The 12,327-nt window shown below is 39.1% G+C and overlaps 2 protein-coding genes across 5 annotated transcripts in view; one reads left to right on the top strand and one right to left on the bottom strand.

Annotated features, from left to right (window-relative positions):
* The window catches only part of CNOT8 (CCR4-NOT transcription complex subunit 8), a 42,460-nt gene extending 35,497 nt beyond the window's left edge, over positions 1-6,963 (top strand). Inside the window, exon 7 of the mRNA XM_048224346.2 lies at positions 5,675-6,963. Within this exon, the coding sequence (XP_048080303.1) occupies positions 5,675-5,794 (120 nt within the window). The 3' untranslated portion in view covers positions 5,795-6,963. The remainder of the gene's footprint in view (positions 1-5,674) is intronic.
* Positions 1-12,327, bottom strand: part of GEMIN5 (gem nuclear organelle associated protein 5) — a 40,081-nt gene that overhangs the window by 16,644 nt on the left and 11,110 nt on the right. For all 4 annotated transcript variants that reach the window (XM_026510843.4, XM_026510842.4, XM_044388543.3 and 1 more), the window contains exons 10-16: positions 10,098-10,180; positions 8,863-8,999; positions 6,971-7,044; positions 6,111-6,292; positions 4,469-4,608; positions 3,483-3,654; positions 519-746 (exon numbers count right to left, since the gene is read on the bottom strand). In XM_026510843.4, coding sequence (XP_026366628.1) covers positions 519-746; positions 3,483-3,654; positions 4,469-4,608; positions 6,111-6,292; positions 6,971-7,044; positions 8,863-8,999; positions 10,098-10,180 — 1,016 coding nt within the window. The remainder of the gene's footprint in view (positions 1-518; positions 747-3,482; positions 3,655-4,468; positions 4,609-6,110; positions 6,293-6,970; positions 7,045-8,862; positions 9,000-10,097; positions 10,181-12,327) is intronic.

Consider the following 12,327-nt stretch of genomic DNA (forward strand, 5'->3'; position numbering starts at 1 on the left):
TAGAAGAACCTAATTCATACATTTTTTTTAGAAACAACAACGCCACCACAAACACACTAGGTACAAACCCCGTTATGAAGGGTGAGAACTTGCAAGTTCCCAGAGTGGTGGTAGCTTCTAGGCCAGGCATTTGTACGGAACAGTGGTTTCTTTCTGTAACTGGCTAGATGTCCTACTGGGAAAACTTTTCCCATGTAAGTTTCTATGACTATACTCCCCTGGTTTCACTTTGCCCTGTAGTCTTGTTGTGCCCAAGTTGGTAAGACCTTTACTATTTCCATCCCAGTCTTCCACCAGATCCCCTTTAACACTTCAAACAGGTTTAGAGGCTTTAAACAATCTTTTAAGAAACTCAATGCAGTTTTTGACGGGACCAAAGATACAACCTAAGTTCAAGAGATGGGACAATAAGTAGGTCAGAGGCAGAGAAGTTGCAAACTGAGTAAGAACCTGGCTTAGTTTGCTGATCATGCCTACTAACTCCTAGAGTCTGGGAAACGCAGGATTTGGCCACATACCCACTGAGGCAACGCCACTGGGGAATTCTGGCTCCCGGGCTTCCTCTTCACCCTCCTGGTCTGACACGCCATTCTCAACAGGTCCTGAGCTCTCCCTGATGCTCTCGTCTTCATTCCCATCGTACACTTCCTGCTTTATGGGAGCTCTTGAGGTGGGCTTTTTCTTCTTTTTGGGCTTTGGCTTAGGTTGAGAGAGCCTTTTTTTCTCTAATTCAATACTCTTCTTACCTAGAGGAATCACAGTTAAGACAAGGACAGACTAAAATACATATTCTCCCATATAAGTACTAATCAGGCCTGACCCTGCTTAGCTTCCAAGATCAGACAAGATTGGGTGCGTTCAAGGTGGGATGGCTGTAGACTAAAATATATTTTCTTGGTTAAAGGCACTCTAGGAGATAATCTCCAAAACTTCATCACTCTTCTTTTTGATAGCATTCTCACCATTTCCCTTCCTTCCCAATGAATTTTTAGAGTTGTATGATCGACATGTTAACCAAACCCTTGTAGGATTTCATTAAATTATGAATATGATATGCCCAGTTATCCTTGAATACTTACAGTATGTATTGTATACACAGGGACATTCTCCTACATTACTACAGCACAGCCATTAAAATCAGGAAATTAACATTAATACATTACTACTGTCTGTTCCACATACTTTATTCAGGTTCTGCCAAATGTACCAAGAATGTCTTTTATAGCAAAAGGAAACAATCCAGGATTATATGATGTACTTGCTTGTATGTCTCTCTAGTTTCCTTCGGCCTGAGACAGGCTTGTTTTCCTTCGACTTTCATGACTTGAAACTTGTAAAGATTACAGGACAGTTACTTTGTTGAGTTTCCCCACCGCCTGATGTTTGCCATGATTAAATTTAGGTTTTGCATTTTGGTCTGGAATGATGCTGTCAATACAACATTCGAGGTAGCATAAAACTTCTGTCTCATTATTTGGTTATTTACTTTGATCACTTGATTAAGGGGGTGTCTTGCAGGTTTCTCCCTGAAAAACTGTTTTTCCTTTGTAATTACTAAGTATTTGCATCTGCTAGTTTTAGTATCCATTAATCTTTCTTGACCACAAACTGTTACTGTGATGGCTGCTAAAGGGTAATTTTCTGATTCCATCATTCATCCTGCATTTATTAGTTGCATTCTGTTATGAACAAGAGCTTTTGTTTCTCCCCATTTATTTAGACCTTTTTTTTTTTCCCCCAATACGGACTCATGGATTCCTATTTTGTTTTAAACCATTACACTGGGACACCTGGGTGGCTCAGTTGGTTAAGCATCTGCCTTTGGCTCAGGTCATGATCCTGGGGTTCTGGGATCGAGTCCCGCATTGGCCTCCTTGTTCAGCAGGGAGCCTGCTTCTCCTTCTCCCTGATGCACCCCCTGCTTGTGCTCTCTCTCACAAATAAAATCTTAAAAAAAAACAACAACATTACTACTTATTTACTTTGTAAGTTTTTTTTTTTAATTTTATTTGTTCATCTGAGAGAGTGAGGGAGCACATGAGTGGGAGGGAGGGGCAGAGGGAGAGGGAGAAGCAGGCTCCCCACTGAGCAGGGAGCCCGATGATGCAGAGCTCAATCCCAGGACCCTGGGAACAGGACCCTAGCCGAAGGCAGATGCTCAACCGACTAAGCCACCCAGGTGCCCTACTTTCTAAGTTTTAAGGCATTTATTATCTTTATTGAGGTATAGTTTAACATAATATACCCACTTTTTAATACTCTGATGAGTTTTGACAGATGCATTGTCATGTAACTCACCACCACAAATTAAATATAAAATATTTCCATTATCTCAAAACATTCCCTCCTGCCTCTTTGCAGTAAGATGCACTTCCTGAGTCCCAAGCAGTCACTCATCTGCTGTCACTATAGTTCTGCCTATTTTAGAATTTCATATTATATATAATTGCATTTCCTACTGTACATAAGAATTATACAGCATGTAGTCTTTTGTGCCCAGCATCTTCTGCTCAGTGTAACGTTTCTGGGTATTCATCCATTTTATTGTGATTATCAGTAGTTACTTTCTTTTTATTGCTGAATAGAATTCCACTGGAGGTATATACCACAGTTTATTTACCAGCTGATGGACTTGTGGGTTGTTTTCAGTTTGTGGTGATTACAGATAAAGCTGCTATGAGCATTCTTTTACAAATTTTTTATGTGGATATATATTTCATTTATTTGGGTCATCTTTACTCGTGTATTATTCTGTCTAGTTTTTTTTTTTTTTTTTTTTTAAGATCTTATTTATTTATTTGAGAGAGAGAAAGAGAGAGAACAAGCAGAGGGAGCGGCAGAGGGAGAAGCTGGCTCTTTGCTGAGCAGGGAGCCTGATGCAGGGCTTGATCCCAGGACTCTGGGATCATGTCCTGAGCCAAAGACAGACGCTTAACCAACTGAGCCACCCAGGCGCCCCTCTGTCTAGTTTCCTAGCTGTTTATGGCACGTGGGCAAGTTTGCACCTTGATCTTTGACTTCCAGAAACAGAATTCTCCTGTTCATTATTTTCAAGTTCAGACTGTCCCAGATTTGGTTAGCGGGAGCCCCTGCGAGCTAGCTTCTTTGTCCTCTTGGTAGATCTCAGTTCTTTGAGCACTTTCTTCCTCTGTGGCACCAGATGATGTTCCAGGCCCATCCTGTCCCAACCTGGCATTAGCCATTTATCTAAGGAGCTCTGGTTGGTCTCTTTTAAAAATGATATACAGAAACCAAGATCTGGGTGCTAGGTATACCTGTTACTACCTGGATGCTGTCCTCATGGCCCCTCATGGCTGCCTTCCTTGATTAGGAAGGACCCATGCAATACTATCACTGCCAGCCTGCAAGAATGTCCTCTTTTCTTGACCTTGATCAACTCAGTTACTGAGGAATTGATCAATTACTGAGGAAGGGAGAAAGGGAATTAGGCAAGCATTTATGCGCTCCTGGTTCTAACTGACCTTGAGGAGGCCGGGAATGTTCTTGCATGGAAGTGAGCCATTTGTACACACAGAAGTCATCTGCCCCTGAGTAGATGCAGTCTGGATCCAGTGGGGACCACGCCACACAAAGCAGTCGACCTCTGTGTCCTCGGAAATTGCAAAGAGGCTCTTCTCGGAGAGTATCCCACACCTAAAACCAAAAGTCACATGATAGCATAGATAATTTCTGGCTTATCTATTGCTTTGGGGGGATATAAGTTAAAAAAAGATTAAAAAAAATCTGCTTAGTTTTATTTCCCCTTAGGATTTTTTATTTTCTCTTAGTTCGAATTTTAGAACTGTTATTTCCTGTAGGAGGTTTATGTACTCTGGGATGTAGAGACATTCTTATGGGGATGATTCGGAGTGAGCTTCTAATGGTGCCGTGTGGATTTCACTGTACTGAACCAGTATTCTATGTTTTTTGGGCTGGGGTTTCTGGTGGACATCCACCAGAGGTTAGCTCTCCGGTTCCTCTTGTCTGTTCTGGTTCTGGTATCTGAAAGTCCTACCTCATAGCTCTGGCTTGGCATCTCATCTTTATTTTTTACACCCTGAAGATTTTCGACTCACCAACTTATCATTAAAAACTATTCATGATTTATAGCCACTGTTTGTGTGTTTAAAACAGGAGCAAGTACTTCTCACATCAGTTTAGTCCATCATATGACAGTAAGAATGAAAAGTTAAAAAACATTAGAATTTGGCTAGTTCCTATCAATACTTTCCCTTTCATCTAAGCCAAACAAAAATAAAAACAAAAACAAAACCCAAAAACCCAATCTTAGCCTGCCAAGGGCCCAGATATGTGCGATGAACTAAAATGCCTACTTCTAGAGCTCAGAATACCCCATTCTGTAGAAGATAACGGCCAGGGAAAGAATGTACACAACTGGGGGAAAAGAGGAAAGAGCTCCAGTTAGAGTACGTAGTGAAGAACCTACAGAATAAGGACCTACTAGTACCTGAGCTGTACCATCGTAGGAAGCAGATACCAGCCTTCCATCATGATGCGGGCTCCAAGCCACACTGGTAATCTTGGCTGTGTGCCCTGACAGGGTCCGGTAGGGCTCTGTAACGGTCACTGGAGATTCAGGATTGCTCTCTAAGAGACAAGGGGAAGATGTCACTTCTACCAACAGCAACAACAAAAAGACACAGTGGAGTTAACACGGAGAGTCAAAATTTTGCCATACGCTTTCTAGATGACTTTTAGCAGGCAATATTATCTATTGGTTAAGAGAGTGGGCACATACGCGGTGCCTGGCACATGGGTTTACCGCAAGAAGCATTCGCTATCTTTCTGTCTTTCTAAAAGCCACTAAAATGAAAATATCTTTTGCATGTGATATCAAGAAGGACGTATCATCACTTTTATGGTAGCTAGAGATATATAATCTGATCTTAATCATGAAAAAATACCAGACCGACACAGACTGAGGGGACATCTATAAAGTAACAGGGCAATATTCTTCAAAGATTAAAAAAAAAAACAAAAAACTTAGAGACTATTCCAGATATAAAGGACATTACTGGATCAACTGACAAAACTAGAATATGGATGGTAGACTGATTGATTGTATAGATATAATGTTAAATTAACTGAAGTTCATAATGGAACTGTGGGTTGTAAGGGAATATCCTCATTCTTACAAAATACACAAATATTAAGGGCCATGGGGGCATGATGCATGCAACACAAACGGTTTGGAAAAAATATGTACACAGGCACGCACACACACACATACATGGAACCACGTGAATATGACAAAAGGTTAACAGTTGTTGAACGTGTGAAAGGGTGTACGAGAGTGCTCTGTATTATTCTTGCATCTTTCCTCTAAGTCTGAAATGAAGTAATATTGATTCTGGCCATTTTCTGGTCTTTTTCTGTTATTCAGTAGATATGAAATAAAAAACAAACTGAGATGTTAGTGTTAAAGTAGACGAAGTTCTGCATTGCTCTGAAGAATTAATGCCCTCTGCCGAGTGGATGCTTAATTTGGAATCCCACTAATAATAAGGACCAGGATAAGCTTTCTAACATATCACGCTCATAAGTTACATACTGTCTACTATTTATTGTTAGGAAAGTCTGTCTATACTTTAATAGTTTCTCCATATGCTTTTAACGTGAGAGAGCTAGAATAATTTTTTTTTTTTGTTTACAGATAAGAATTCTCAGAAAACTATGGGAAATTCTAGAGAAAATAAAAATGTCAACTATTTTCACTGTGGCTGACAGCACATACTTGGCAGTACTCTGGAAACAGCACAATGTTAGATTATAATTTCTTCATATTAGGAAAAAAGTAATCTCACTGTTTTCCTATTTTAAAAAGGGGTTCTTTTAACCACCTGCGTGGGGCTCCATCTCACCACCCCAAGATCATGACTTGAGCCGAAACCAAGAGTCTGATGCATAACCGACTAAGCCACACAGGCACCTGTCTTATTTTAATTAAGAAGACTATGTTACTTTTGAAAGCAAAAAAAACCCCAATGAGAATAACATTTTAATACCAAGAAGCAAGTAAAAAGGTATAAACCTTGGAATGCAAAGTAGCTGAACAGTTATCATCCCAGGATGTAAGAAACCCAAGTTACCTATGACAGTCTTTAGGTTGTGCACGTAAATGACCGCATTGTTGGACCCAGAGGCCATCAGATAGCTCAGCTCCGGCTGACTGCCATGCTCATGATGCCAGCTAATGGTATTCACAAGCTTGTGATGCTGCTGGATGGTGCATATCAGTTTCAGGTTGGGAACCTGAAATATTTCTATTGATCTGGAATAACAAACGCATGAGAAAAAGATGGATGATCAAAGTACAGTCTAATGTAAACAGGTATCTCCCTCATTCCATCACTCAGATAAAGGTGCAATGGAATGGGATAACCCTATCTATCACTGCAAAGGTCACTCTCCTACAGAGAACCAGATACAAAAGGCTGTTCTTTCAACAAGTATATTCAGCTTTAAAAAAATCTCAACAATCTCTGTAAAGTTGTGTTTATCAGGCTCTTGTGATAAATGGTGCTATGGAAAAGCGAAAAGAAGAATTAATGAACCAGTGGCTAAATTAGGACTATGTTGCTATGATCAACATCAGAAGGATCACAGTGAGGTCTAGAAAGCATTTCTGCCCAGGCTTACTTTAAAAAAAAGAAGAAAGATTTAGGCAGTTCAGTGCAGTAGATGAGCATTTTGTGAAGCATAATGACAGCCCAAACACTGAACAGGCAAACATTCCTCCAGACTGAAAATACCCAGCTTATTTTGCATTCTCAAAGATGCAGGGAGCTCCTGGATCATTCAAGGATATCAAGGATAGGTCAGAATGTCATATTCCACAGGGCTGCCCCAACTAACATTATAGATGGCATTCATCAGCTGTGCAATGACAAGCGTATGTGCAATGACAAAGTTTTCTGGTTTTTTTTTTTTTAAAGAAACAAACACATACCCATCTTCGTTGCCAAGAGCCATGATTTTGCCATCTGCTTTCCAGCTGATCTCTGTGTGTACCGGCAATTTGTACTAGAAAGCAAAACAAACCAATCTTGACTAAAAGCATTGTTCTTCTCTCTGAATATCTTACAAATCAATGATGACAGCATAAGAAAAAAATCCCTAGAGTTTAAAATGTTCTAATTATGCAACTTGTAAATAACCTACATAGTTAGAGTTACTACAAGAGTTATTAAAAGCAAGCATTCTAATTGTAATTTCCTTAACTGGGACAAAAAAGAGAGGCCAGTTTTTATCCCACAACAGAGCTTGTAACATGTTCATTGGCTTGATAACATGGGGGTCAGTCTCCTTAACAAAAGCTTCATATAAACTACCCTGGTTTTCTTCCTATTTCTGTTTCTTTTCCTTCTATTTTTTTTTCCCTCCCAACTATTGGTATTTCCCCAAGGCTGTCCCTCTTGTCTTCTTGTCTCTTTAGACAATTTTATATATGCCCACAGCTTCTTCAGCTACCATTCATCTGAAGGAATTCCAATTTTTTTTTTTTTTTTTTTGAGAGAGAGAGAGAGAGAGAAAGAGAATAAGTGAGCGCTCAAGCAGTTGGGGAGGGGTAGAGGGGAGGGAAAGAGAGAACCCCAAGCAGGCTCCACACCCAGCATGAAGCCCAATGCAGGGCTCAATCTCATCACCCTGAGATCATGACCTGAGCCAAATGAAAGAGTCAGATGCTTAACCAACTGAGCCACCCAGGTGCCCCAGGAATTTCAAATTTCTAACTCCAGCCCAAACTCCTTGTATGAAGTTTTTGTTTGTTTTTTAAGTTTTATTTTTAAGTAATCTCTACACCCAACATGGGGCTCGAACCCATAACCCCGAGATCATGGTCTGGGGCGCCTGGGTGGCTCAGTTGGTTAAACATCTGCCTTTGACTCAGGTCATGATCCCGGAGTCTCAGGATCAAGCTCCATTTTGGGCTCCCTGTTCAGCAGGGAGCCTCTTCTCCCTCTCTCCCTCTGCCCCTCCCCGCTTGTGTTCTCTCTAATAAAAATAAAATCTTAAAAAAAAAAAAAAGTCATATGCTCCAATGACTTGAGTCATCCAGGTGCCCCCCCTTGTATGAGGTTCTGATCCATATATTCAACTACCACAAAACTAAAAGCTCTTTAGGAATAGGAATTTTGTCTCTTTTATTCATTGTTGGATGTTAATGTTGAGATAATATTTAATGAAAAAATATAGATGATAACAATAATTCAATTTATGATTAAATGTTATTTTTGCTAGTCATTCAAAAATAATGAGCACCAATAAAAATGCTCATTTGAAAGAGTAAGGAAATCTCAACATTTATGGTTTCACTTCAAAAGACAATTCTGGCATAGACAGATAAAATGGTAAGGCAAAAATGATTAAATGTGGGTATCTGGGTCAAGGATATAAGGGAACTATGTGTATTATTTTTGTGTAAATTCTTTAATTATTTCACTAAAAAATTAAAAATAAAATGGTTATTCTGTGTTGAGCAAAATGCTTTGCAGCCACATTTGGCCACTATATTAATTTTTACCAAAGTCTCACTCTGGAGGAAGTGGCTGGCCTGAAAAGGATGCTTTATATCCAAGATCTGAAAATTCATCATAAATCACCATGGCAACTGAGACAAAACTTTTGTGCATATGTATATGTGTGTGGTTAAGTTCCTTGCTTTACTCAGGGATAAAGACTTCTATCTTATGTGTTATAAATCACAAATTCACTGAGGCTTTTAGGAACATCTAAGAAATCTGATTAGCATATTGGATATCTCTAATAATGGCATTTATTATGCATGATGGGAAACCAAAAAGATGAAGATTCAGAAGGTTTTAGACCACAAGAACTCACCTTGATTGAATTGGTGTCCCTGATGAGTTTGTTGATATCATAGGCCTCTCCACCAAGCTTCCAGGGGTTATGCTGTAAGACAACCCCTTCCCCTCCGCAGCTGTATAAAGTGAGGGAAGGTCTGTCTCCTTCTCCTCCTATAGGAGATAAGAAAAGAAAGTTGATCGGTTTCGCATTTCCTCAGCTTAACTATTTGTTGCTATACCATAGCATACTATGAGTTGTTTTAAAAGAATTGGAATAAAGTCACTGTTCTCTGCATATGAACACAGCTGTTGGGAGAAGTAAAAAGATATACTAATTCTACAGTAATATTTATAATACAGCATATTTGCTTTAAACATTCTTCTGCCATTCAAATAGTATGGGTGCCAAAGCTGGGATCAAAAAACATGTTCGCAATGTTTATGAGAATTTACCTTTTCTTTCAGAAATGAGCACACCACTCTGGACATTTAAATATATAGAGCTGTAGCACTTCCTATGACTAACTATAAGGAGCTGTCCTCAAAGCAATGATTTGTTTAGTATTATAGCAATCCTCTTGTTGACTTTTAAGAAGCAAACAGTGGTTCTTGTGCGGTTCTGTAAGGATAAGTTTTATTTTCACGACTGCTAGAACTATGCCTGGCACAAATCAAGGAACCAATAAACAGCTGTTGAATGAAGGAATGACCTATAACCTCAATGCTGCTTGAGTTCTGATGATTGACATTATTTTCTCTATGTACTGCAATTACTATGGATATCACTTCAGGGATAATAAAGATAAGGCTAAGGAGCAAGAAGAGGTAAAGGGTCAGAATACGGTGATGACGAAGAGAGATCATTTGAGGAATGCTAAGTTTGCTTTAAGTGTAGGTGACATTACTCCATTAATACAGTCAAATACCATTGTAATTGTGATAAAATTAAAAAAGTGATAGCAAATTTTAGTGAAAACACATTAGGCTGGGTACCAGAAGCCAGCAGGAGCGAACTACATGCACAATGAAAATATTCAGCTCGAAGAGACCAAATAATGCTTTAGAGTTTGGGGATTCTTATTATGCGTGAGTGATTTCTAACTTATCACCTGCTATGATTGCCCTCATGGATCCTTGGGGGGACACAGCAGTCTGCATAAGCAGTTATTATACTAGAATATTTATGACTTTCTAGCTTGAATATCTTAGAATTAAACCAAAAGAAAGAGAATGCTCTCATGTTTGCTAGAGAATGACTCAGATACTTACCGAGTGAAATGGGGGGCAGTGGTGGCCCCCAGGCTAAAGTGTACACAGTCTTCTTGTGATATGTGCTAGAAATCTGTGGAGGTCTGGGGGGAAAGGGGATGACAAACAAAAATTTAAACAGAAGGCATAGTGGAAAACAGACCCATCTTTTTCTAAAAGGTTCCTACCTATTAGTTGCTGATACTAGAGAAAAACAATTTAACAGTATCCTTCTCCAAATAGCTGATTGTGGAGAAGCCAGCACTTCAATAACGTACCATATAACGGTATCTGCCACTAAAATGATTAAGTCCCAAATGTACTTTACCCAGAAAAAAAATGTTATCCCTCTCCCCCTCAGTCTGGCCAGTTTGGGATTTTTCTCTTCTCCCCTCCCAATTGCCCACTTCACTTAAATGTCATATATTCTAATGTTACTGTAGTTACAAGGAGTATAAAGGCTATCACAACTAGAGAAAAACAGAATAAGACAGAAAATGCAAACTGTTCAGCCCAGAACTAAGGTTACTGCTAAGCGTCTATTATCATCATGCAGATGGACCCACCTCACTTTCAAGTAAAAGACAAGAAGTCATTTTAGGCTTACCCTGTTATTAACATTCTTAAACTAAGACAAAATTTTAGAGAAGTTTGATTTTAAAGTTTCTGACTGTGAAGAAAACTTGCTCTGGAGGGTAATGTGGAAAGCTGTGGTGGTTATGACATGTGAGGTGTCAGGAAAGGGCAGGATGGCTGTTAGCTTTACTGTAAACTGTGTTCTCTGTATGATGTGAGAATTCCTGGAGTCCAGAACCTATGGCCAAACTAGCTGTTGACTTATTTACTTCCATGTTTCTGGCATATGCATCACTATCATTCTGGACAACAAACCGCAATTTCTTTGGGCTCAAAGAAATAGAGTAAGTAGTGCTGGCTGAACCCTGCCTAACAGCCTATCTACAGTAGTACCCTTCCTCCTACTATACACCTGTCCGTGTTCGTTTGGATATTCAGCTTATAGTAACCAGAGATATTAATTTAATGGAATTAGTCAACAATTTTGTGATGACACAGAGCTATTTAAATTGAAATATGGTTTTCTTTTCTTCAGTGCCTCTTTGAAATAGTGTATTACTTTTTGAGAATTAAAAAATGGAGTTAACTGCAGAACAAAAAATGCAGGTAACTAAGGGCATACAGGTTTTACCTATGTACTTAAAAAATTGCATAGAAAAAAGGTTAACTCTGCAGTGTAGTAAATAATTCTTACGTAGAAAGGAATGATCTAGAATAAGCGTTGGCAAACTTATCCTGGAAAGGGCCAGCCAGTACATACTTCAGGCTTTTTGTATCATGAGGTCTCTGTCACACCTCCTCTCACTGTGCTCTGGTGCTGCGAAAGCAGCCTCTGACAAGGTGAGAACAAATGAGCGTGGCTGGTTCCAATAAAGCTGCATCTGTGGACACTGAATTCTATTTAATTTTCATGTCATGAAATAGTCTTTTGATTTTTTCTCCCAGTAATTGATAAAGGTAGAACCATTTTTAAGTCATGAGCCATGGCTCTCCAGTCCCTGGTCTAGAATGGTGCTGTGCTGTTCAATAGGCAAGCACTGGGTCTTGTGCACTCGAAATACGGCTTATGAGAAACAAGGAATGTAACTTCTAATTTGATTTAATGTTAATTATTTTAACCGTAAATAGCCACGAGGGGCTACCGAAGTGAACAGCATAGGTCTGGAATCCAGTCAAGCATCTAGGATAGCTGCGGGTGCAACAGATTCATAAACTGAGCCATACGTACAAGCCACATATGCACTTAGGAAAGCTTTCTTGTAGTCACATTAAAAGAAGCAAAAGAAAGAAATGAAATTGAATTTTAACAGTATATTTTATTTAGCTCAGTATACAGAAGTATTATTTTTTAAAATATCAAAATAAAATAATTATTGAAATATCTTACATTTTTGAAGTGAACTCTGGAGTGTATTTACACTACAGCACATCCCATTAGTCACCTGTGGCTAAAGACTATAGAATGGACAATGAAGCTCTAAATATAACTTCTAGCTTATAGGGAAAATGGGGAATACTGAAATGAGTTAGAAATCACCACAAAGAAATAACTAGGTAAGTCCAAAATGTAGAATATTCTCACCAAAAACTTATCTGGAATCTTCAAGCTGAAAAGACAATGTTATGGAAAGAAGTGGAGGTGCCCTTCTAGAATAAGAGAGACTAAAGAGACCTA

The sequence above is a fragment of the Ursus arctos genome, unplaced genomic scaffold (genome assembly GCF_023065955.2).
Source record: "Ursus arctos isolate Adak ecotype North America unplaced genomic scaffold, UrsArc2.0 scaffold_15, whole genome shotgun sequence".
NCBI classification, from domain to species: Eukaryota; Metazoa; Chordata; class Mammalia; order Carnivora; family Ursidae; genus Ursus; species Ursus arctos.